The sequence below is a fragment of the Nerophis ophidion genome, linkage group LG08 (assembly GCF_033978795.1).
Source record: "Nerophis ophidion isolate RoL-2023_Sa linkage group LG08, RoL_Noph_v1.0, whole genome shotgun sequence".
Taxonomy (NCBI): Eukaryota; Metazoa; Chordata; class Actinopteri; order Syngnathiformes; family Syngnathidae; genus Nerophis; species Nerophis ophidion.
The window spans coordinates 38,891,273-38,918,129 of record NC_084618.1 but is presented as its reverse complement, the minus strand read 5'-3'; the positions used below and the strand labels follow the sequence as shown (position 1 = coordinate 38,918,129).

The 26,857-nt window shown below is 38.9% G+C and overlaps 1 protein-coding gene across 2 annotated transcripts in view; it reads left to right on the top strand.

The window, feature by feature from the left end:
* Positions 1-26,857, top strand: part of dennd3a (DENN/MADD domain containing 3a) — a 48,144-nt gene that overhangs the window by 5,175 nt on the left and 16,112 nt on the right. For both annotated transcript variants that reach the window (XM_061908559.1, XM_061908560.1), the window contains exons 3-21: positions 1,579-1,734; positions 1,796-1,931; positions 2,004-2,119; positions 2,192-2,322; positions 5,550-5,661; positions 5,740-5,859; positions 6,011-6,109; positions 6,181-6,300; positions 12,372-12,487; positions 12,562-12,717; positions 13,813-13,909; positions 14,019-14,122; positions 14,361-14,566; positions 14,631-14,790; positions 14,849-15,005; positions 19,418-19,640; positions 24,067-24,146; positions 24,258-24,437; positions 24,504-24,674. In XM_061908559.1, the coding sequence (XP_061764543.1) occupies positions 1,579-1,734; positions 1,796-1,931; positions 2,004-2,119; positions 2,192-2,322; positions 5,550-5,661; positions 5,740-5,859; positions 6,011-6,109; positions 6,181-6,300; positions 12,372-12,487; positions 12,562-12,717; positions 13,813-13,909; positions 14,019-14,122; positions 14,361-14,566; positions 14,631-14,790; positions 14,849-15,005; positions 19,418-19,640; positions 24,067-24,146; positions 24,258-24,437; positions 24,504-24,674 (2,640 nt within the window). The remainder of the gene's footprint in view (positions 1-1,578; positions 1,735-1,795; positions 1,932-2,003; positions 2,120-2,191; positions 2,323-5,549; positions 5,662-5,739; positions 5,860-6,010; positions 6,110-6,180; positions 6,301-12,371; positions 12,488-12,561; positions 12,718-13,812; positions 13,910-14,018; positions 14,123-14,360; positions 14,567-14,630; positions 14,791-14,848; positions 15,006-19,417; positions 19,641-24,066; positions 24,147-24,257; positions 24,438-24,503; positions 24,675-26,857) is intronic.

Here is a 26,857-nt window from a genome sequence, read left to right as displayed (position 1 = left end):
AATGATAATAATGTTAGTAAATTATCTACTTAAAATAACTAAAATTATTTGGTACATTTCATGGGACATGTATGTGTCAAAAAGACAACCATTTGAAGATGGTAAATGAGAATAAATCTAAAGGAAAAATATAGTGTAGAAATGCACCCAATTGCAGGAAATGTACTCTTGAATTTTCTAAATTTTCTTTTGGGGTGTGCGTGGCAGCACTTCATGCGGATAGAAATGTTCCTCTTTTTTTTGTGTCAGTTTTCCTTTTTTCTCAAAAGGTGCTCAAATGCCTGTATATGACAGGAGAGCATTGTTGTTTTTAGAAATCTACTGCAAAACACTGGTCAAGGATACTCTGTAACAGGAGTGCTCTGCAGTTTTTAAAGATCTACTGTAAAAACACTTGTCAATCATGTTCTTTATAACATGAGTCTTCAGCTCTTTTTAGGAATCTAGTGTACTGCAATAACTATAGTTAAAGGTCTTAATATATTACACTCAATCTTTGTTCTTTTTAACAATTTACTGCAAAAACCAAACCAGCGAAAGAGCAATAATAGCATGGAGAGTTGTGCTGACTAGGACCCTCCTGCAGAAGAAGAAGGCAGATGCGGTATGTCCTATATAACAGGGGTGATCCACTTTATTTAAGGATCTTGTGCAAAACACTATTCTAATATGTTCTATATAGCAGGAGTACTCTGCTATTTTTAAGGATTCATTGTGAAGCAATGTTTTTTTTATAAGATGAGTCCTCAGCTCTTTTGGGGAATTTACTGTAATAACACTAGTAAAAGGTCTTAAAATATGACAAGTGATCTTTGTTCTTTTTAGTAATTTACCTAAACAACAAGTAAAGGAGCCTATTAAGAGTGGGAGCGTTGTGCTGTTTTTTGTAATCTACTGCAGAAGAACAAGGCAAATGTGTTCCATATATTAGGGGTGATCTGCTATATTTAAAGATCTTCTGCTAAACAATAGTCAAATATGTTTTATATAACAGGAGTACTCTTTTGTTTTTAAGGAGCTACTGCAAACACACAAGTTAACTATATTCTCATAACAGGAGTTCTCCTGCTCTTTTTAGGAATTTACTATAAAAACCCTAGCCACAATTTTTTAGGAGAGCTTTGCTGTTTTTAGTAGAATCTACTGCAAAAACACTAGTCAAAGGTCTTATGTATTACAATAGGAATATTACTGCAAAAACAGGAGTAAAAAATATGATTTAATGACGGGAGAGCTTTGCTGTTTTTTAGGAATCTACTGCAGAAGCACGAGTCAGAGATATTCTATATTTTCCTAAAAAACAACTTCCTGTACAGTGGACATTTATTTTTTGGGTGTGTTTATTTTCTCAGCGTTACTAGGTCCAGAGGAAAAACATGTCTTGTTATGCAAAACCCAAATTTCCCTTGGAGAGGACACTGTTTCTGCTGTTTTTAGAAAACATAATGCAAAAATACTAGTTAAAGATCCTATAAATGACAGGAGCATTCTGCTGTTTACCACAATACAAAGCAGACATGGCATCTGTAAAGCTGAAGCATTTGTACAAATACATTCCTGACCCTAAACTCTCTGCAGCTTCTTCAGCAACAAAAAATTGTGGAACTGCCTCTACTGGATGCAGAAGTACTACAGGTCCACATCCCACCTTTTGTCTCCAAGGAGGCTAGTTCCAGTCAGGCCATCGGTCCGGCATTTAGCCGTGTGCAGAGGAGAAGGAGCTTCATCAAGAAGGTATGTTTTATTGTTTTTCTTATTAATAAGATCTTTTATAAAAACTCGTCTGGTCTTGTAGAAGAGGCGAGATCGCGCTCCAGACCCTTTACATAACGGGGAAACCGCCAATAATTCTGAGTTGTCCTCGGCAACAGAGGACATCAGCGTCCCGAAGGACCTGGACCTCATCGCTTTGCCACAGCTTTGCTTTCCAGGTAATCAGGATTTGATGTCTCTTAGCCAACTGGATCTGATAGATTTCGGCTTATGATGGATTTCTTGATTAGGTGGTCTCCAGTTGGTAAATGAGCACAAAGAAGACGTTTATCACTTCCTAGTTTTTACCGACCTCTTCGGGAACCGCACTCATGGCGTTGTAGCACAGTACCACAGATCTGTACAGGTAGATACTCTGTATTATGAGATTAATTGTGTTGTTGTTGTTGATGATGTTAATGCATTTTTTTTTGCGTAGTCCTGTCAGGAAGGTGCTAACCACAATGGACATCGGTGGAATTCATCGAAGTCTCGACTTTTTACGCCGTTTGCTGTGTGTGTCATCTCCAAGTTCCCTTACTACAACGCCTTGAGAGACTGCTTGTCATGGTAATTCATTATATAAAATATATTACTTATTATTTTATTTATTTTTAGGAATCTACTCCAAAAAGGCTAGTCACAGAGGCTCTATACTGGAAAAAGTACAATTTTGCTAGGTTAAAATGCTATTAAAATCCTCTCTGTATTTAGGAAGTGCTTTACTGTTTTTAACCACTTAACTGCTAAAACTTACATGACAGGGCTTTGCTGTTTGTATGACTCAACTGCAAGCACTCTTGTCAAAGATCTTCTATATGACGGGAGTGCTTTGCTGTTTTAAAAATATCTTGGCAAAAATGCTGGTGAAAGATCTTCTAAATCAGGGAATCTTAACCCTTTTAAAATTTTAGGTACATTTTTAGGTAAATGCACGCATCCTTACCAGGGTCAGCGCCCGTGGGCATGTATTGGTGCCCAACTTTTTCACTACAAGGGGGGCCAGGGCCCACTCAAATATTAACACTGAATTTATAATCTTACTGTAATCGTATTTAATAAACCTTAGGCTTATGTCAAGCTGATTGAAGAAATAAGTACTAATCAAAAAATCGAAGAATAAATGTACATACAATTATATTGAGCTAAAATGAATACATTAAATTGATAATGTTACTTAACTAAACGGCCAACAAATTTAAGTGCACATGAAAATACAGCTTTACCAATTTAGTTATCATTTTTGTGCGTAAGAATCTTCTCTATGACTTTAGCTACAGACTTCTTCTGTTTGTTTGATATTTTCGTTGCTGCCACAAGTGTTGGAAAAGTGTTTTACAACTGAGTACTGCTGCGGCCATACAGACCACAACTGAGACACAAATATTTTCTGGCGACACTGTTCTGACTGACATATCTTTGGTACTGTTTTTAGGAATCCGTTGCAAAAATGTATGGTCTGAGCTTGTAGGCTGCTTTGGTAGTCATCTCGGGGTTGTACAGCACTTGAAATATTGGTATCAGTAGTCTTATAGGTTGTTTATTCAGTTGTTTAATTTGGTAGAAAATAGATAACACACATGACACAAAACTATAGTCCTTTCAAATGGTAAGTTTCTTTCATGTAGAAGCACTGAGAGAAATCAAGAACTTACTTTGTGATAGTCAGTAACAGTTTAATTTTTAAAGCAGAGTGAAAAAAATAATGGAATCAGGAAAACAAACATACAAATAAAACACTCCAACACACCACTAGTACTTTGTTGAACACCTCCGGTTTTTATAACAGCTTGCAGTCTGTAAGGTTAGGATTTAACAAGTGACAACCAGTACTCTGCATCAATCTTGCGACAACTTTTGATTGCTGTTGTCAAATCAGCTTTGCAGTTTGGAGTCTTGTCATGGACACTTTTCTTAAACTTCCCCCACAGATTTTTAATTGGATTGAGATCCTGACCATTTTCAGGCTTTGACATTGATTGTCCTTATACATTCTACTTCAAGGAAAGATTTGACAGTTTTTGCTTTATGGCAAGCTGCATTATCATCATCCCCAGACATCCTTTCGATTGATGGTATAAGAAAAGTGTCCAGAATGTCAATGTAAACTTGTGTGTTTATTAAAGCTGTAATTATAGCCATGTCTCCAATGCCATTAACTGACATGCAGTCCCATATCATCAATGACGGTGGAAGTGAGCATGTTTTCTTCAGGCAGTCGTCTTCATTAATCTCATTGGAACAGCACGAAACAAAAGTTCCATCATCAATATTGTCCAATGCAGATTTGCGATACATCACTGAATATGACTTTCATCCAGTCATCTATAGTCCATGATTGCGTTTCTTTAGCCCATTGGGACCTTGTTTTTTTTTGTTTGTGTTACTTGTAAAGTTTCAGGGGAGAAGAAGACGGCACTTAAGTAGTAATGATATTTAGCCGTTGGTGTATTTATTGTAGATATAGCGAAGAGTGTTTAATTGAATAACAAGTTGGGTGCAAGACTATGTGAGGCGTTTACAATGAGAGTGTTACCATCAGGTGTTGAAGGTGTATGTTGAGAAGCGTGCGGAAGTTCAAAGGGGGAAAGGCTGGCTTGGTGGGGAGGTGAGAGGCGTCAGAGTCCGTAAGCAGGCGAGGGGTCGAGATCCGGCAGGGCAGTAAGAGATCCAGAGGAGGTCCGGGTAGACAAGACACAGGTTGTGACGAACACTGCAGGATGAGGGAATTGGAATCAGCACAATGAGCACGGAGGTGGGTGGACACAGAGAGCAAAAACGGTCATCAAGAAGGAGCTAGATACGTTTATAAGCTTACTGTGTGATACAGATAGCTACATTCCAGCACTGAGAAGGAAGGCGTGCTTGCTTATGAACCGTGGAGTCTCATCAACGTGTGGTGTGTTGATTTCTGAATGAGCTCAGCTGCGCAGAGGCGTGGCCCCAGCTGGAGAGGCACACGCCCAGCAGAGCGGCATGCGCTCGAGCTGTGCCAATACTGATAGCTTTCGTTTAGCTTTTCTGCATTTAAATCCAATTTACTTCATTCTTATAGTTCTGTCACAGACGGTGACTCCAGTCTGTTCTAAATGCGTTTTGCTGTACGTTTTCTGTATTTTTTCTGTAATGCTTTAAGTTTTCTGTCCTGACGTTTTGGTGTTTTCCTTGGTCTACCAGTATGCTTGCCTTTTACAACCTTCCCATGTTATTTGTACTTTGTCCATATTTTAGGCACTGCTGACTGTGAACAACATTTTTTGCAATATTGCGTGATGATTTACCTTTTTGAAGAAGTTTGATAACACCCTCCTTTGTTTCAATTGACATCTTTCGTGTTGGTGCCATGATACATGTCAATCCACCTGATGCAACAGCTTTCCAAACTCTCCAATTGGTCTCTCTTTTTAACTGCAGACCAATGAACAGATTTAGTTTCTTGCAGGTGTTAGCTTGAGAAAGTAAATTTGACAGGGGATTCCATAATTAATTCCTCGGAATTGAGTGATTCCATAATGTTTTCATTCTGACTGACTACGAAAATGTATTCTTTGATATCTTTTAGTATTTCTTAAAGCTAGAAAGTTGCCATTTGAAATGACTATAGGTGTGTGTCATGTTTGTTATCGACTCTTTTCTACAAAACTAAACAACTGAATGAAAATCCTCCAAGTCTGGTGATTCTATATTTTTTGCCAGGGGTTGCACTTGGCCCACAGGCTGTCAGATAAAAAAAGATACTCCATAACAAATGTACATTTTTGACACACTGATGCATTTTTTTGTCTTGTTTTTTTCAGTCTGCTTGTCCAGTTGCGCCCTGCGAGACATATTGACTTTGAAGAGACAATGAAAGAGTTTTCTGCCAAGTTGTCCTTGGTTCCTATACCCCCTTCTGGACAGCTCCACATGGTCAGAAAGCTTTTAATGATATCATGTTATACTCTTTTCACTCAAACTTAGTCATGTTTGTGTGTGTGTGTTTGTCAGTCCTTTAGCCTTCGCCCCCTGCTAGTGGTCCTTCCATCCAGAGAGGACCAGGACGGTCCCATTATTGACATCAACCTGCACCTGCCTTTCCTCTGTTTCTCTCATGCAACACTCCTGCAGGTAACACATTGCTGAAACACTCCAAGACATTTGACTCAATTACGCTAAAGATGGCAAAACGCCCCTGGGAAAAGTTCACAAACATGGCCGCTGTTTGTTTACGTAGAACTTATGTTATTGTGCTGTTTAAACACAACCTTTCTTCTTTTAGATCTTGTCCTGCCTCCTCCATGAACAGCGGCTGGTCCTCTTCTCGTGTGATTGGGCCAAACTCACCCTGGTTGCAGAGTGTCTCCTGCTCTATCTGCAGGTCGGTATTGCCCACCATCTTTGCGCCTCTTTCTCCTATCTCTGTAGACCGCCTTTTCCTGTCCTTTGCAGCCTCTTACTTGGCAGCAGCCCTATGTTCCTGTACTGGCTCGAGGAATGCTGGACTTCCTAATGGCGCCAACCGCCTTCCTGATGGGCTGCCACATTAGTCATTTTGAAGAGGTGGCTGCAGTGAGTACATACATTTCTTGCTGTGTTTTCCATTGATAAAATCTAAAAAAAAAAAAATGACAAAAAACTTCTTCCATACAGAAAATCTTACACTCACACTTTTTAGAAGAATATTAAACACAGCGGGCTTCACGGTGGGAGAGGGGTTAGTGCGTCTGCCTCAATTCCGGGCTCGGGATCTTTCTGTGTGGAGTTTGCATGTCCTCCCCGTAAATGCGTGGGTTCCCTCTGGGTACTCCAGCTTCCTCCCACTTCCAAAGACATGCACCTGGGGATAGGTTGATGGGCAACGCTAAATTGGCCCTAGTGTGTGAATGTGAGTGTGAATGTTGTCTGTTTATCTGTGTTGGCCCTGCGATGAGATGGCGACTTGTCCAGGGTGTACACCACCTTCCGCCCGATTGTAGCTGAGATAGGCACCAGCGCACCCCGCGACCCCAAAGGAAATTAGCGGTAGAAAATGGATGAATGGATTAAAAACAGCCGTGTTGGAGTGTAAAGAGCAATTGTTTTACTAGATTCCAAAAAAGAGGAGAAAAACCCCTGCTATATAACTGATCTTACATTAGCATTTTTGAAGAGGATTCCTAAAAACAGCAAGGTCGAGGTATAAAGAGAAATTTTTGACAAGAGTTTTTTCACTGAATTCCAAAAAAAAGAAAAAACCCTGCTATATAGGTGAGCTTGCACTAGCATTTTTGTAGACGATTCTTAAGAAACAAGAAGGTTGAGGTATAAAGATAATTTTTCCTTTTTTTTTTAACTGGATTCCAAAAAAACAGCGAAAACTGCTGTGTAGGTGATCTTGCATAAGCATTTTTTGTAGACGTGTATTAAAAACAGCTGTGTCCTTCATACATAAGCTCTAACCAGCAAGTGTTTTTGCAGTAGGTTCCCAAAAAGAGCAGAGGACTCCTGGTATGAAAAATGTCTTTAACTAGTGTTTTGCAGTTCCGTAGTTTCTTAAAGACAGCAGTGTCGGAGTATAAAGAACAATTTTTACATGTGTTTTTTCACTAGATTACAAAATAGAGAAAGATCCCTGCTGTATAGATAAGCTTGCACTAGCATTTTAGTTGAAGCTTCTTGAAAATATTAGTGTTTCAGTATAAAAGAGTATTTTAGATTTTTTTTACTGGATTCCAAATAACCACAAAAACTCCAGCCGTATAGGTGATTTTGCGCAGACATTTTTTTGTCGAAGTTTGTTGAAAACCAGTTGGGCTCCTTCATATATAAGATCCAACAGACAAGTGTTTTTGCACTAGGTCCTTTTTTTATTTAATTATGGATTTATACATTTTTTTTGTCATGAAAAAGGGACGTTTTTGTCATGAAAAAGGGAGGTTTTTGTGGTTGGTGCACTAATTGTAAGTGTATATTGTGTTTTTTATGTTGATTTAATAAAACAAATAAAAAAATATATATATATTTATTTATATATATATATATATATATATATATATATATATATATTTTTTTTTTTTTTTTTTTTTTTTTTTTAGATAAAAATTAATACAAAATTCTACTGCGGCCCGGTACCAATCGGGCCACGGCCCGGTGGTTGGGGACCACTGTTCTTACCGATAAAAAAATTTTGGGGGATGAAAATAATCATTAACTTTTGAATTTGATGCCAGCAACACATGACAAAGAAGTTGGGAAATGTGGCAGAAAATACTGATCAAGTTGAGGAATGCTCATCAAACACTTATTTGTAACATCCCACAGGTGTGCAGGCTAATGGGTAACAGGTGGGTGCCATGATTGGGTATAAAAACAGCTTCCCAAAAAATGCTCAGTCTTTCACAAGAAAGGATGGGGCGAGGTACACCCCTTTGACCACAACTGCGTGAGCAAATAGTCAAACAGTTAAGAACAACGTTTCTCAAAGTGCAATTGCAAGAAATTTAGAGATTTCAACATCTACGGTTCATAATATCATCAAAAGGTTCAGAGAATCTGGAGAAATCACTCCACGTAAGCGGCATGGCCGGAAACCAACATTGAATGAAAGTGACCTTCGATCCCTCAGACGGCCTCGTATCAAAAACCGACATCAATCTCTAAAGGATATCACCAGATGGGCTCAGGAACACCTCAGAAAACCACTGTCACTAAAGCCATTTATCAACAACATCCAGAAATGCCGCCGGCTTCTCTGGGCCCGAGATCATCTAAGATGGACTGATGCAAAGTGAAAAAATGTTTTGTGGTCTGACGAGTCCACATTTCAAATTGTTTTTGGAAATATTCGACATTGTGTCATCTGGACCAAAGGGGAAGCGAACCATCCAGACTGTTATCGACGCAAAGTTCAAAAGCCAGCATCTGTGATGGTATGGAGGTGCATTAGTGCCCAAGGCATGGGTAACTTACACATCTGTGCAGGCACCATTAATGCTGAAAGGTACATACAGTTTTTGGAATGACATATGCTGCCATCTAAGCATCATCTTTTTAATGGACGCCCCTGTTTATTTCAGCAAGACAATGCCAAGCCACGTGTTACAACAGTGTGGCTTCGTAGTAAAAGAGTGCAAGTACTTTCCTGGCCCGCCTGCAGTCCAGACCTGTCTCCCATCGAAAATGTGTGGCGCATTATAAAGCGTAAAATATGACAGCGGAGACTGTTGAATGACTGAAGCTCTACATAAAACAAGAATGGGAAAGAATTCCACTTCCAAAGCTTCAACAATTAGTTTCCTCAGTTCCCAAATGTTTATTGAGTGCTGTTAAAAGAAAAGGTGATGTAACACAGTGGTGAACATGCCCTTTCCCAACTGCGTTGGCACGTGTTGCAGCCATGAAATTCTAAGTTAATTATTATTTGCACAAAAAAAAAAAATAAAGTTTATGAGTTTGAACATCAAATATCTTGTCTTTGTAGTGCATTCAATTGAATATGGGTTGAAAAGGATTTGCACATCATTATATTCCGTTTATATTTACATCTAACACAATTTCCCAACTCAAGTGGAAACGGGGTTTGTTGATAATTTTCTTGTGGTCGATCATTAAAAACAGCAGGCCTCCTTTGAAGATATTTGATGTGTGTTTCCAGTGGGTCATTGAAAATAGCAGTCTCTGGGTTTAAAGAGGATCCCTGATTAATATTTTATAAACCCCGTTTCCATATGAGTTGGGAAATTGTGTTAGATGTAAATATAAACGGAATACAATGATTTGCAAATCATTTTCAACCCATATTCAGTTGAATATGCTACAACAGGGGTGCCCATTACGTCGATCGCGATCGACTGGTCGATCTCGGAGGGTGTGTCAGTCGATCTCAAGCCAGGCATTAAAAAATATACATAAAAATGAGCAATCATCAATCATACCAAGACTTCACTTTCGTCAGTTGTTTGACATTCTCGGCACCCGAGAATCTTGTGAGATGACGCTGGCTGCTGCGAGCTCATATTTAAGAAAAAAATCACTAACAGGGCGGACGCAGAGAAACACATTTTATTTCTAGAGACTCCGTACCTACTGTCAAAACTCTAAAGACCGACTACACAGTTCCTGTCTTCACCATAAAAGATCTGTTTCATCCTGCCTGTGCTAACAAAATAAGAGTCTCAGAAAGCTAGCGTGCACAAGCTAGCAAGCTACGGAGTTTGATGCCAATGTATTTCTCCCCCTCCCTCAGCGACCGCTTTCTCACTTGCTTGCCCACCCGCACAGTCACTGACGTCACTCACCTGCTGCCAGACATTAAAGGGCCACACACATATGCTACTCTCATAACAAAGTGTTTAAAAACGAGTATGCAAGTTGGACAAATGAGATGCCAAATCCAACCACTTTCATGTGGTATTGGACAGAAAGGAGGACTTTTTTTTCCCCTCCATTTGAAAATGCGGACGTGATCAGCACCACTGTCTAATTCCAATGAATGCAAGTCATCAGAATCAAATACACCAACTTATATTCTTGTCTTCATGAAAGAAAGGAGTCTATGTGTGTTAAACATGCTTGTATTATCATTAAACACCATTAACTTGTTAACAAAAATGTCTCTTTCATAAATAAATAAATAAAAATTATAAATAGGAATGAGGTAGATCTCCTCGACTTGGTCAATTGAAAAGTAGCTCGCCTGCAGAAAAAGTGTGAGCGCCCCTGTGCTACAAAGACAACATTTTTGATGTTCAAACTGATAAACATTCTTTTTTTTGCAAATAATCATTAACTTTGGAATTTGATGCTAGCAATACGTGACAAAGAAGTTGGGAAAGGTGGCAATTAATACTGATAAAGTTGAGGAATGCTCATCAAAGACTTATATGGAACATCCCACAGGTGTGCAGGCTAATTGGGAAACGTTGGGTGCCATGATTGGGTATAAAAGCAGCTTACATGAAATGCTAAGTAATTCACAAACAAGGATGGGGTGAGGGTGGTAAGTAAATTGTTGAATAGTTTTAGAACAACATTTATCAACGAGCTATTGCAAGGAATTTAGGGAATTTACTATCTACGGTCCGTAAAATCATCAAAAAGTTCAGAGAATCTGGAGAAATCACTGCACGTAAGCGATGATATTACAGACTTTTGATCCCTGAGGTGGTACTGCATCAAAAACCGGCATCAGTGTGTAAAGGATATCACCACATGGGCCCAGGAACACTTCATAAAACCACTGTCATTAACTACAATTGGTTGCTACATCTGTAAGTGCAAGTTAAAACTCTACTATGCAAAGCCAAACCCATTTATCAACAATATCCTGAAACGCCGCAGGCTTGGCTGGGCCTGAGATCACCTAAGATGGATTGATGCAAAGTGGGAAGGTGTTCTGTTGTCTGACGAGTCCACATTTCAAATTATATTTGGAAACAGAGGACGTGGTGTCCTCCAGAACAAAGAGGAAAATAACCATCCGGATTGTTATAGGCGCAAGGTTCAAAAGCCAGCATCTGTGATGGTATGGGGGTGTATTAGTGCCCAAGGCATGGGTAACATACACATATGTGAAGGCACCATTAATGCTGAAAGGTCCATACAGGTTTTGGAGCAACATATGTTGTCATCCAAGCAACGTTATCATGGACGCCCCTTCTTGTTTCAGCAAAACAAGTGTACAACAGCGCGGCTTCGTAAAAAAAGAGTGCGGGTACTTTCCTGGCCCGCCTGCCGTCCAGACCTGTCTCTCATCGAAAATGTGCAGCGCATTATGAAGCGGAAAATATGACAGAGGAGACTCCGGACTGTTGAATGACTGAAGCTATACATAAAACAACAATGGGAAATAATTTCACTTTCAAAGCTTGAACAATTAGTTTCCTCAGTTCCCAAACGTTTATTGAGTGTTGTTGAAAGAGAAAGTGATGTAACAAAGTGGTGACCATGCCCTTTCCCAACTACTTTGGCATGTGTTGCAGCCATGAAATTCTATGTTATTTATTATGTGCAAAAAAAAAAAAAGTTTAGGAGTTTGAACATCAAATCATTGTATACTGTTTATATTTACATCCAACACAATTTCCCAACTCATATGGAAACGGGGTTTGTACCTAGATTAAAAACAACAGCAAAAAAACTGCCATTAAGAAAATCTACACTAGTGTTTTTGCATTAGATCCTTAAAAACAGCAATGTCTGGGTATATAGAGGATCTTTGAATATTTTTTTCCAATAAATTCCAAAAAATAGCAAAAACCTGCCATGTGGATGATTTTATGCTGGCATTTTTGTAATAGATTCTTAAAACAGCAGCCCTCCTTTTTGAATGACTGGTGTTTTTGCAGTGGATCCTTTAAAAATTGCAGTCTCTGGGCATAAAGAGGATACTTGACTAGTGTGTTTCAGTAGATTCCAAAAAATAGCACAAAAAAAAAACCTGCCATATAGACGATTTTACACTAGCATTTTTGTTGTAGATCTCTAGCAACAGCAGCCCGCCTTCATATTAAAAGATGTTTGATGATTGATATTTTTGACTATTGCTTTTGCATTCAACCTTTTAAAACAGCTAAGTGTTTCTGCCATAGAGACGATCTTTTACCAGCGTTTTCCATGTAGCATTTCAGCCTGGTGTGTTTTGTCTGAATCGTTGAATCCAGGAGACAGAGGACCTCATTCTGATCAATATTGACGATGGCTTTATTCAGTCATCCTTGGCTGAAGTCATCGACCTACCCACAATTCCTGTTTCTGCAGCTGAGTGTTTTATTTCAAGGTAACCCAGCGTTTGGGCATCTCTTTTGTTAGGAGTTGAAAGGGATTTTAAAATGCCTGTTTGTGGTTGTTCAGAGCTGAATCACTCCAGTTTCACTACGACTTGGAGCTGTGCCACTTGGGATCTGGCACGGATGCTAATGTCTTGCGATGTCAACGGCGAGACTGGCAGCGACGGCTCAACAAGCAAATACAAAACATATTTTTGGAGCTGGTGGTCAACATCTTCAGGCATGTATACAGTGGACTTTCCAAAAACACAATGAATACTTTTTACCACCGCTGTGATGCATTTTAATGGACACAGGTGGATTATTTGTATTTTATATATACAGTCGTCCCTTGTTAATAGCTGTCAATTAGTTCCAGACATGACCGCGATAAATCGATTTCTGCCAAGTAGTAATCATTAATTAGAAATAAAGGATTTTCATACCTAGTGCATAAAAAAATCTGGAGTAAATAAGTTTTTCAACATTATAAGACACTGCTAGACATGAAAAAAACACCCCTTAATCACCTTTACACTCTCTTATTCTAAAATAGTAATACTGCCTGAGGCTTATCCAATAAGTGGCCCTGCTACTTAAAGGGGAACTGCACTTTTTTTGGAATCATTCACAATCTTTATGTAAAACAAGAACATATGTTTTTCATTTTTTTTGTCCTCTGGCACATAGGGATTCAAAGTTAGCGGCTTCATTTCATCGTCGATTTTTTTTAAAGCATATTAATTTATTTTTTTGCCTAAATTAAGCATTTTCTATGATAAAAAAATACTAAATTAACTAAATATAACAATACTACAGAAGTATTGATCACTATATAAATACCAGACCACTTTGAGGTCTCCATATTGTGGATTGGCTCAGCTTCAGGCAGCATTACCATACTGACTGTTTTGTTTAATATCAAGAGGTCTTTCATAATGTTAAAAAAAACAACATTTATAAGGTTGTAAACAAGTTTTTCATGCTCTAGCTCTGAAAGTAGTCGATTTATAAGGAAACTTCCTACTTTACGGGCATTCATTTACCAAAGTCATGCCCAGAATCAATTAGCATTACCGTATTTTGATGTAGCGTGCAAAAAAAAGCAGTGAACATTTTTAGATATGTGCAAGTTTTCTGTGCTTAAATGGGATCTTAAAATGTGTATGTACTGGTACAGTGTTTGCTGTTTATTCATTTTTCCCTATGGATGTTTATGTAAAACTGTGGTTACACATTGTGTCTTATTTTGTGCAAATCTCAAAAATATACAGGTGCATGTAAAAAAAATATGTCATTGATAATATATACAAATAATTAAACTGTCTTGCATTAGGGGTGTCCAGGACTTTTTAAACCATGAGCACAGAGTGTTTAACAGTGAGGAGTTCTTAAGAACTAGGGAGCCATCAGACCAGCTCTTTTACAAAAAGGTATGCATATATCACACGAACATAAAATGTGAACACCTAAAAAGCACCATGTCCAACCTCTACCTCATCTGTCCCCCCCCCCGCCCCTTTTTATTTCTCTGCCCTGAAGGTTTTAGAAACTCACATCTTCCACTCATTCTTGAGGGACAGGCTAAACAGGAAACAGGACAGCTTCAGCCGCATGGAGCAGAACACGCGTAACCTCGCGCACAGGTAATGCTGCAATGTCATCAGCACGTAACAAATAATGAGGGGGGATACAATTACACACTGTATGTAGAGTGACTAAAGCTTCTGAAACAGCAGGACATTTGTGTAAAACCTCATTTTAGTTTCATATTTTGGACAATATTAGTTTAGTGTAGGAAGAATATAAGCAATATGACATGTAAATGAATGTAACATGCAAATGCTTCAGTGTCATGTTAAAAATAGCAAACTGTACCTGCAGGAACCGGGCAGTGACAGATTCGCCTCGGCGTCCCCCCATGTCCGAGCTGACGAAGAACGGCTACAGCAGCTACACCAGCCCAGACAACAGGCTGAGCAAGCGCCTGGGAGCCAGCATGCCCAACCTGGACCAGTCGGCCCATGAAACCATGGCGACGATCAGCCCAGTGAGGCCGGCCTCGCTAAGGAAGATGACCCCTGACATTGGTGCGTCGACTGCATCATTTTGATTTTTACTTAAAGTCAACTATTTCCCCCCTCCAAATTCTAGGGTTGAAATTTCCTCAAAAAGCAGTGAAGGTTTTCCGCCTGCCAGAGTTCCCCCCTCCTTTGGCGTATCATTACGTCCAGAACTATTATTCGGAAATGGTGGCAAGCCTGGGCAGGGCTATCAGCGCCACGCCTCCTGATGAATCTGCTCTCCTGGCCAGGTATTGAAACAATCAGTTATTTACCTAAATGCATGCTTGATGCATGCTCTCTGTCCAGGTATCACTACCTTCGGGCTTTGGTAAACACGGTGTCAAACAAACGCTTGGACGCATTGGAAGACTTCCAGAGTCTTTATAAGACCGACTCGGACATCTTTCCATTACAGATGGTTAAGTCGCTGGTGGACGCTCTTCCAGAAGCTGAACGTTTGCAGGTTGGTGTGCATGGATGCTGTTTTGTACTGTAAAGATTATGAGTTAAGAGTAGTCATTTTACAGCTTATTTAGCAGTACAGTATATACTGTACTGTACTGCTGTATTTACTATCCTCTGAATGTGACTCAACAGCCATTGTGTAGCTGGCAACATAAGTGAAAATAATGGTGGTGCAAGAGTGCTACTGGCCTTAGGAGGCTGCAGTTCAGTGTAATCTTGATTTACAAACCACCTCATTGTACAAAATATCCACAGACCGAATGAAAATATGCTTTGGTATACGAACCTTGCAGTGCAGCCACTTTGTGCCCAGCAGCACATCTATTGTTGGCTGATCACTCTCCAGTGCTCATTCAGTCAGCAGAGCAGTTGTGTCATTAGCTATTGTGCTAATTGCTACTTTGTGTGTGCTTTATAAGTGTTTTTTACAACATTTTTCAAGCTTTTTTTTTTTTGTACTTTCTTAGCTCAATATGCGTCCAAAGAAAGCAATGGCAAGTAATATGTGGTTTGAAACGTTCAGAAATTATCTATAGAATTGTCAACACTGACTTATCCCTTACTCCTCTTTCTTCTGCTGCATGCAAAGAACATTTAACCGATACTTTTTTATTTGTAATCATTGTACCAACCCGGTTGTAAAAGTTAAGAAGTTTTGTTATTTTAAACTGGGTGCACCACAAGGCTAGTGACCATTATCCAGAATAATGGCAGTATATAATAACTTTTACTAGTAACTCAGAATCTAAATAATATTTTAACGTACATTACAACTGGGGCAAGAGGGGCAGAACCCCCTCAAATAAATCTCTTGCCCCTCAAATCAAAATGTTTGAAGTTGAGAAAGTACATTTTGTTATACCAGTACCCACAAAATGTATGTTTGACAAGTTGACAAAATTACCCGCAATAACAGAGATATCTGCTCAAAAAGGTACATGCCACAACACTTGTATGATATCATCTTCCCTTTTTTCTTTACTTCACTTGTGTCAGGCTCCGCTCGTTCACGCGCGCAAACAGACACACACACCACATTTTAATTTTCCTGAGGGAATCAATAACTAACTACCCCTAAACTTCACCCCGCAGTAAAACTCTGTCGGCGAATTAAAAACGAGACTAAAACTTGCCAGAAACAAAATCCATCCATCCATTTTTTTTTTGTAAATGGGTAGGACAAATTTTGAAATATATCCAATCACAGTTCTTTAATAGCGTACAATATGAGAGCGTGTGAGAGTAAGCGACAAAGGTGGGCCAATCAGATGCTTTTCCTTCTGAGATGAGACAGCTGAAAGTATCACAGACGGCGGCAGCGCCAAAATAAAAAGTGTGGATTTAACATGCTCTATCTACATCATAATATGTGAATCCCTGGAATAAAGTGAAGAAGAAAAATTGTATTTTTTATGATGCTATCAGCAGGTGAGACATCGATTGGGACATTATCTCAAGTGTAAGTTAAAGTTTACTGTAAAGCTGTTTTTGCTGCTTCGGGTGTTCTGTCAAAATGAGCTGCTTCGCCGAAAAGAGCTATCAGTTGGTATTCCTGTTTAAATGGTGAGGAAAACATACATGTAGGCTACTATTATTTGTGTCAATGTGGACTTCCTCACGCTGAAAGTGTCCGCATGCCTAGTTTCTCTTGTTATATTCTTATTTTACTGTTATATTTTTATTCCCATTTTTGCTTTTTTTTTATTGTTATCGTAATATTTTTCTATTTTGTTTCCATTTAAACCCCCATCATCCACTTTTTACTTTTTAAATTGATCTCAACTCTGTACACTGCTGCTGCAATTTTAATTTTCCTGAAGGAAGTCTCCTGAAGGAATCAATAAATTACTATCTATCTATCTATCTATCTATCTATATATCTATCTATCTATCTATCTATCTATCTATCTATCTATCTATCTATCTATCCATCTATGCTTACTAGTCAGAGAACACAATGAAATTAATATAATTTAGAAGAACAGGGGTAACCGATGACTCCTTGTTAGTTGGTACAGTAAAACACAACTTGGAAAAAAATATTACTATGTCTAGAGTAGGGTTGTTCGGTATACCGGTACCGGGATACTAATTGATTGGAATCGGTACTATACTGCCTTTGAAAAGTACCGGTACTGTTCTTTCATCTAAGTGGCCGTGATTTCAGGAGCCGAGGCGCGTGATGTTGAGTGTGTCAAAACGCTCACACAGTGCATACAAGCAATAACATCGTGGTGGGGAAGAATGGCAAAAAACGAGGGTTAGTTTTGCTGGACACAACCGAACCCATCCATCACTTTACTGCGCAGTGCTTGCGCTCCTCTCTCTCTGTACTCGCCCACTCACTCACTGACATCACTCAGTCAACACGTTGACATTCTCACAAACACACATACTGTACGCTACTCTCATAAGTTAACGGCTCCTATGTTGTGCACATGTAGATACAAAATAAGTACAGTAGATACGACGACGCACACACAGCTGCTTGGCTTGATGCCAAATATTAGCGGTGTTAAGACTGCCCCCATCTAACGTCAACTAGTGCAAATAAAATGACTGAATTTGATAACAGATTGCTACAATTTGTGTTTTATCTTTAACGAATGTGTGTTTTACCTGCTACATGGCTTATCTGGGTACATTTATCCATAGTTTTGTTTTCAGTACTTACTAATAATTGTATTTTTCTTAAAGCACATACCAGGATTGCCAACCATAAATCATGAATCATTTAATATAATGTATATAAAGCTTTTTTTTATTATATTCTAACCTAATCCTTGATTATGGCAGACTATTTGTAATATGGAAAATTGTTAATTGTTTTTTGAGTGCCTCAAGAAAAACACAATGTGTTTAATGCCCTTTCATTTATATTTTAACCTTCTAAAATTGTTCTTTGAGTGCAATAGGAAACATACAGTACGGTATGTTTATTGTATTGTAAGATTTTCTGTTAAAATAAAGCCAAAATTTACACTTTTTTGTAGTTCCCTTTATTTGGAAAAGAGTCTATATACTTTTTGGTACTGGTACCGGTACCAAATTTTCGGTATCGGGACAACCCTAGTCTAGAGTGTAGACAGTGTTGTTACGTTTGTCTATGAGAATGACTGTAGAATGCAGAATCTTTGAGGCATGATGCAGCTGACCTGATGATAAACTAGTTTGAGAATAATGTTTTTGTTTTAGTCATAAGACTACTATGTTTTGTAAACATCAACTATTGTGTGTGAAGTCCATCCATCCATTTTCTACCGCTTATTCCCTTTTGGGGTCGCGGGGGGCGCTGGCGCCTATCTCAGCTACAATCGGGCGGAAGGCGGGGTACACCCTGGACAAGTCGCCACCTCATCGCAGAGCCAACACAGATAGACAGACAACATTCACACTCACATTTACACACTAGGACCAATTTAGTGTTGCCAATCAACCTATCCCCAGGTGCATGTCTTTGGAAGTGGGAGGAAGCCGGAGTACCCGGAGGGAACCCACGCATTCACGGGGAGAACATGCAAACTCCACACAGAAAGATCCCGAGCCTGGATTTGAACCCAGGACTGCAGGACCTTCGTATTGTGAGGCAGACGCACTAACCAGTCCTATAGGTTTATTTCAGTATAAGAATTAGGCCATTATGTTAAGATAAATGTTTTGATAATTTATAACATGTGGATGAAGAATACTTTACTTTACTTTATTAGGGACAAGCAGTAGCGAATAGATGGATGGATGGATGGATTATTTCGCTGATGTTACACGTCATTTGGCAACTGTCACCACCTTTTAAAGGCACGCACTCACACCTTGTTTTCATGAAACGTCTTTTAACTGCATATGCCAAATATTTTATTTAAGTAAGGCAATTATTTATTTCCCGTAGCAATTAAATACATTTGTTAAAGAGCCTTTCCATTACTAATTAAATTACTTTATTACATTTTTGGAAAAGTATTGAATAAATATAATTAATTACTTTTAAATGTAATTTTCCAAACACTGCTAGTGACGGTCTGTGTGCGGGTCAGCAGGGCGGCAGAAAATGAGAACTGTTCAGCTAGTAGTTGTTTTGACTTTGTTTCTAAATAGAAAATGAGTCCATCATCTCCTTGTTATGTTTGTTTAATATACTGTACAGTATTGTATAACACTTTATATTGTACTGAAAGTGTACAAACTTTTACTAAAATATACACTTTTGTTGAGACTGAAATGCATTATTCATGTTTAAAATAGTTTCTGATGGAGAAATTTGCTTCAATGTACAACATTGTCTGATCACTAACCCTGTCCAAGAACTGATTACATTTGTAAATCAAGGTTTCACTACATATCCAAATTGCCTTTATAAAGTAGCGTCTTTTGATAAAAATGTTAATCACTCATTTTTGTGACTGCACATCACAGGCTGACAGACGACCAGAACTGAAGCGCCTCATCAGCCGAGTCAAGCGGGACCAGGAGCGGGAGCTGGAGCGGCATGGCAAAGGGCTGGAGGAAGGTGCCATAAAACGCTTCCAGCTGCCGAAAAAATACATGCAGCTGGACGAGTTTGTGAAATGCGTGCAGGAGTCGGGGATTGTAAAAGACCAGGGGACCATTCATAGGCTTTTTGATGCGCTCACTGTTGGTAAGTACATAAAATATCTTCTCCTAAAAACTCTTAAGGCCTTTCAGGCTCACTGCAGACTCATTTTGCCAAACATTTCTACTTCAGGTTAATTATTTGCCCAAATTCTTGAAGATAGGGGGTCTTTATGTGGGTCCTGTGGATGCCTTGATGATCACGCATGATGAAAACAGTCAATTATATAATATCAGGCTTACTTCAGGTGATTGTTTCAATTGTTTACTTTACAGAACACAAGTTCCAAAGAAAAAAAAAAGCTGCAATTGGTGCAGTAACCGGGCAGCATACCTTTGACTGATTAGCAAGAAGGCAAGAAGAAGAGATAAGCAGGAAAGAGATGTGGAGCGTGTCAATATTTGTCTAGTGCCAGCTGAAGTTCGAATGACTCAGCTCAAAAAGAATGTATAAATATAGTTATACATTTACTTCTGAAATTCTTAACTTCAATAATGATTATGAGTACATGAAAGAATAAAAAGAAAAAACTATTAATTAATGCTTTCATTATTTCATGTTTTATTTAATTATTTCATCATTTAATCACTTATTTCACAATTTAATTATTTAATCTTCTATTAAATGATTTCACAATTTAAATATTTTTTAATAATTGGATTAATTATTTATTTCATAATTTAATTATTATTTAAAAACTTAATTAATCATTAACGCATTACTTATTTAAATAATTTAAACATGAAATAATTAAATCAATAATTGATTAAATAATTCAATAGAAAAAAAATATTTTATGTATTTAATTCAAATTTAATTCCTCATATAATTCATTGTTGACATACTCAGGTAGTTATTCAAAGATGTATTTAATTGTGTCCCATTTGGCCCTACATTCTCTTTGATCAGATGCTCATGCACTAATAAGTGTATTGCACAATACCGCAGCGTCAGAGCCAATAATAGCGGTAAGGAAAATGCTGCAAAGCCAGCATTATGTCAGCTAATGACTTCATTGTAAACAACAATGCGTATGCGTTTCACACCAGCAGCTACGGAGCAACACTTAAAAGCGCATATACAGGGTTTCCCACACATTCATTTATTTATTTTTTTCGGCTTTTGACTTACTCGACCGCTCATAAAAGCAATGGGACTATGTCTGTGAATGGAGCTTTTAGTTACATATTATCTAAATATGTAAATATTATATAAATATGTACATAAAGTGTTGTAATTATATTCCAACTGCGCGTTCTTCTTGGTCATCGCCGCCGCCGCTGCCACTCCCCCCTCCCCCGCCGCATGACCACACCACCACAAATAGATGCCTGACCTGTGGGAAACACTGCATATAGATATTGATAAAAGCTGCATGTTGCTAGCCACTAATTGAAGTTATTACATTCTCTGTACACTAATATTTATGCATAAACTTGGAGTAAATATCCACCTTGCAAGTATTACAATTTGCCCTGTTGTTATCTTTTATTGTGAATAAATGGCGGCGTTGACGCCGTGCATGGTGACGTCATGCGGACCCACAGGAATCGATAAGGGAATCAATAACAAAACTGGCAAATTATTCCCAGGAATCGGAACACTAGGGCTGGGAGCCAGTTTTCATCAAGAACCATTTTTTTAATCACATCTATACCTCATTATACCTTTTTTTTTTTTTTTCTTTTCTTTTCCCAAGATGGCGCTGCTGTAGTGGCTGCTGTTGGCAGGAGCGCTGTGTTTCCCTCTTGTTTCCATGTGTTATTATATATATATATATATATATATATATATATGTATATACATATATATATATACATATATATATGTATATATATATACATATATATGTATACATATATATATATGTATATTTGTATATATATGTATATGTATGTATATACATATATGTATATGTATATATGTGTGTATATATATGTATATGTATATTTTTATATATATGTATGTATATATATGTATATGTGTATATATATATATATATATATACATATATATATATATATATATATATATATATATATATATATATATATATATATATATATATATATATATATATATATATATATATATATATATATATACATATATATATATATATATACATATATATATATATATATACATATATATATATATATATACATATATATATATATACATATATATATATATACATATATATATATATATATACATATATATATATATATATATATATATATATATTTATTTTTTTTATTTATTTATTTTTTTTCCCTTTTGGTCCGGGACCCTTTGGGACTGTGTGACAAGGGGTGGCACTTTCGTGACCTCTGCGGTGCTTTTTTTGTGGACTTCTGGATCTGCCTCCCGAGAGCCTTTTGGCCATGAAGACCAGTTGCTGGGTCTCTGCCACACCAGAGTCAGTTTGGAGAGACTGGAGGAGGTGCGGATGAGGGGACAGGGCTGCGGAGCTGGCAGTGAGCTCCGGGACGGACAAGCTTCACAGTGTCTTGGCTGAATGAGCAGGTATCGGACACCTCAGTCTCCTTGGACGTATCCTAGCTCATCCATGCGGACTGGACACTGGCCGAGAGTTAGTTGGCGGTCGAGAGTGGAGTCGACTCTCTTGGTTGCTTTGTTGGGTCTGCTCCTGTCTCTGGCCATGCTCCCTCCACCCCAGCAGACGACGGCGTGGAACACCGCAGAGGCCACCACAGTGTATATGTTTCTTTTACTTTTTATTCACAGCTGTATGTAGAAGTGGCTGGTTGCATCATCCGCTACTTTAATGTCTTTCATGTCCTTTGTGTTCTGTGATGTTTGATGTTTCCCTCTTACACACATGTAAGAGGGATGTGTACTATGGCTATGAGTTGTTTTTTTCCCTTGGCCTCAGTTTGGACACCCTCTCCAGGGGCCCAGGCTTAGACCGATTTTTTTATTTTATTGTAATCTTTTATTTTTTTCTCCCATTCCCCCCCACTTGTTTACCTGTATCTCACCTTTTTTGTAAGGGGCACCGGATGTTGGCAGACCCGTCAGCGATCCTGTTCTGTCTCCCTGTTATGTTTGTCTGATCTTGAATGGGATTGTGCTGAAAATGTTAATTTCCCCTCGGGGATTAATAAAGTATGTCTGATTCTGATTCTGATAACAACACTTTATGTAATAATGAAATTCATTTTCACATCAATTTGTAATAACGCCACATTTTGTAATATTCAGCCACATTTGATTATTACCAGTAATTGCATCTTAGAGACAAAAGTTACATTAATGAAATATTACTGACATGAAAATGTTAGAAGACATTCCCTTATGTTATGGTCATACTATACTAAACATGATACTGCGAATTAAAAAAAGAATACAAATATGAAACATAAAAAAATATTAATTCAATCAATGACCAATTCCATGTTGTTTTTCAAAAATGTTGTGTTGAAATTCTAAATATATGATTTATTGTGTTGCTCTTATATTTTTTTAAATTAAGGAATACATTTCAATAGTTTATTATATAATGCAGCAAATTGTTGCATGTCACTTAAAAAAGTGCAGCAAGTGCATTTTGTAATAACTTCTGCAATATTTAGCTAGTTATTCCAAAATGCATTTATTAAGTTATGGTAGGTTAGACCAGTGGTTCTCAAATGGGGGTAAGCGTACCCCTGGGGGTACTTGAAGGTATGCCAAGGGGTACGTTAGATTTTTTTAAAAAACAGCACCAATACAAAAATCCTTTATAAATATCTTTATTGAATAATACTTCAACAAAATATGAACGTAAGTTCATAGACTGTGAAAAGAAATGCAACAATGCAATATTCAGTGTTGACAGCTAGATTTTTTTGTGGACATGTTCCATAAGTATTGATGTTAAAGATTTTTTTTTTGTGAAGAAATGTTTAGAATTAAGTTCATGAATCCAGATGGATCTCTATTACAATCCCCAAAGAGGGCACTTTAAGTTGATGATTACTTTTATTTGAAGAAATCTTTATTTATAATTGAATAACTTGTTTATTTTTCAACAAGTTTTTAGTTATTTTTATATCTGTTTTTCCAAATAGTTCAAGAAAACCACTACAAATGAGCAATATATTGCACTGTTATACAATTTAATAAATCCTTAAACTGATGACATAGTGCTGTATTTTACTTCTTTATCTCTTTTTTTCAACCAAAAATGCTTTGTTCTGATTAGGGGGTACTTGAATTAAAAACATTTTCACAGGGGGTACATCACTGAAAAAAGGTTGAGAACCACTGGTATATAGAATTTAGTAGGTTCATTGGTCTAACCCAGTGGTTACTGGGTTAGACCAATGAACCTACTAAATTCTTAAAATTAATTCTAATGATATCAAATGTTTTGCGTTGCTGTGATATTTTTTTTATTAAGGCATCCATTTCAATAGTTTATTTCGTAATAAATAAAAGTGGCTTTACGTGTTTATTCCAGGCCATCAGAAGCAAGTAGCACCAGATTTATTTAGAGTTTTCTACACCATCTGGAAGGAAACGGAGGCTGAAGCACAGGAGGTGTGTAGTACATAATGTTAAATAACCTTTATTGTACAGATCGATGTGTGCGATAACAAGTAAGAATTTTTTTTAAACTTGTTTTCATGTTGTTGTTTTTTTGTTCTTCAGGTGTGCTTACCTGCATCAGTGTTGGAGCACATTGAAGCCAGTGAATGTGTCTTCAAGCTGTCCTCCTCGGTCAAGACGAGCCGCGGCGTGGGGAAGATCGCCATGACGCAGCGCCGGCTCTTCCTGCTGACAGATGGGCGGCCAGGATATGTGGAGGTGGCGCAGTACAGAGATTTAGAGGTAGACTTGTTAATAACTCAACAGTGTCATTATTATTATGTATTGAAAAGATGTGTTTTTCCACAGGAAGTGAAAGTGTCCTCAGCTCCATTCCTGCTCCTGCGAATACCCAGCTTGAAACTGCGAGTCCGGGGCCGGAAGGAGGCCTTCGAGGCCAATTTGAAGACAGAGACCGAACTTTGGAACCTGATGGTCAAGGAGATGTGGGCAGGACGCAACATGGCCGACCAGCACAAGGTAACTTTCCTTAGCTTTGTGCCAACCATAATAATAATCTATGGGTGTGAGCAGAATACAAACAATAATACACTGAGGCTTTCCTGTTAACTCAATTGAAATGCTTATGGAGCACCGTACCAATCAAAACACTTTCTAATTTGTCATACAAAAAGGTCTCTCAACTTTTGACTGGTACTATATAAAACTAAACAATTTTGATAAAAAAACACAAACATTTTTTTTCTTTCTTTTATAGCAAACTACATCCACTCCAGTCCTGTAGGTGGCAGTAATGCACTTTAAAAATGAATTGTCTATCATAGGGATGTAACAATTTACAGCATTGATATCAATGATAAACTTTGATAACTCTTGATGGTTAGCATTACCGTTTCAAACTACAATAATCATAAAACCATGATTGATAAGCACACTTTGATAAACTCGCAAACTAGTATTGCCCGTTTGCAATCACGTGACCTAGAGGCATTTCCGGGTTTCAGGCGATGGTCTAGAGTCCCATTAGGCTACTGTTTTTTCACCTGTATCAATGCAGGTTGGGGCATATTTTGAAAGGTTCAGAGGAAAATATATTTGCAATCATGAAAAAAATATTTCAAATAGGATGGAGTGGATTTATACACTCTTAAGGAAAATTATTTTCGAAAAATGTTAAACATTCATCATCGCTGAGACATTACTGCTCGCCTCGACCTCACTTCCTTGGACATTTAACAAAGATTTATAAGAAAGAAAAAATTGGAGTTGCAGCTCCTCTCTGAGCTGCAACCTTATCGTGGTAGAGGAGTTTGCGTGTCCCAATGATCCTAGGAGCTATGTTGTCCGGGGGCATAAAGCCCCCTGGTAGGGTCTCCCAAGGCAAACAGGTTCTAGGTGAGGGATCAGACAAAGAGCAGCTCGAAGACCTTTATGAAGATGAAAAACCATGGACCCAGATTTCCCTCGCCCGGACGCGGGTCACCGGGGCCCCCCTCTGGAGCCAGGCCCGGAGGTGGGGCACGATGGCGAGCGCCTGGTGGCCGGGCCTGTTCCCATGGGGCCCGGCCGGGCACAGCCCGAAGAGGCAACGTGGGTCACCCCTCCAATGGGCTCACCACCCATAGCAGGGGCCATAGAGGTCGGGTGCATTGTGAGCTGGGCGACAGCCGAAGGCAGGGCACTTGGCGGTCCGATCCTCGGCTACAGAAGCTAGCTCTTGGGACGTGGAACGTCACGTCACTGGGGGGGAAAGAGCCTGAGCTAGTGCGCGAAGTCGAGAAATTCCGGCTGGATATAGTCGGACTCACTTCGACGCACAGCAAGGGCTCTGGAACCACTTCTCTCGAGAGGGATTGGACCCTCTTCCACTCTGGCGTTGCCGGCAGTGAGAGGCGACGGGCTGGGGTGGCAATTCTTGTTTCCCCCCGGCTCAAAGCCTGTACGTTGGAGTTCAACCCGGTGGACGAAAGGGTAGCCTCCCTCCGCCTTCGGGTGGGGGGACGGGTCCTGACTGTTGTTTGTGCTTATGCACCAAACAGCAGTTCAGAGTACCCACCCTTTTTGGGAACACTCGAGGGAGTACTGGAAAGTGCTCCCCCGGGTGATTCCCTTGTCCTACTGGGAGACTTCAACGCTCACGTTGGCAGCGACAGTGAAACCTGGAGAGGCGTGATTGGAAAGAATGGCCGCCCGGATCTGAACCCGAGTGGTGTTTTATTATTGGACTTTTGTGCTCGTCACAGTTTGTCGATAACAAACACCATGTTCAAGCATAAGGGTGTCCATATGTGCACTTGGCACCAGGACACCCTAGGCCGCAGTTCCATGATCGACTTTGTAGTTGTGTCATCGGATTTGCGGCCTCATGTTTTGGACACTCGGGTGAAGAGAGGGGCGGAGCTTTCTACCGATCACCACCTGGTGATGAGTTGGCTGCGATGGTGGGGGAGGATGCCGGACAGACCTGGGAGGCCCAAACGCATTGTGAGGGTCTGCTGGGAACGTCTGGCAGAGTCTCCTGTCAGACAAAGTTTCAATTCCCACCTCCGGAAGAACTTTGAACATGTCACGAGGGAGGTGCTGGACATTGAGTCCAAGTGGACCATGTTCCGCACCTCTATTGTCGAGGCGGCAGATCGGAGCTGTGGCCGCAAGGTAGTTGGTGCCTGTCGGGGCGGCAATCCTAAAACCCCTTGGTGGAC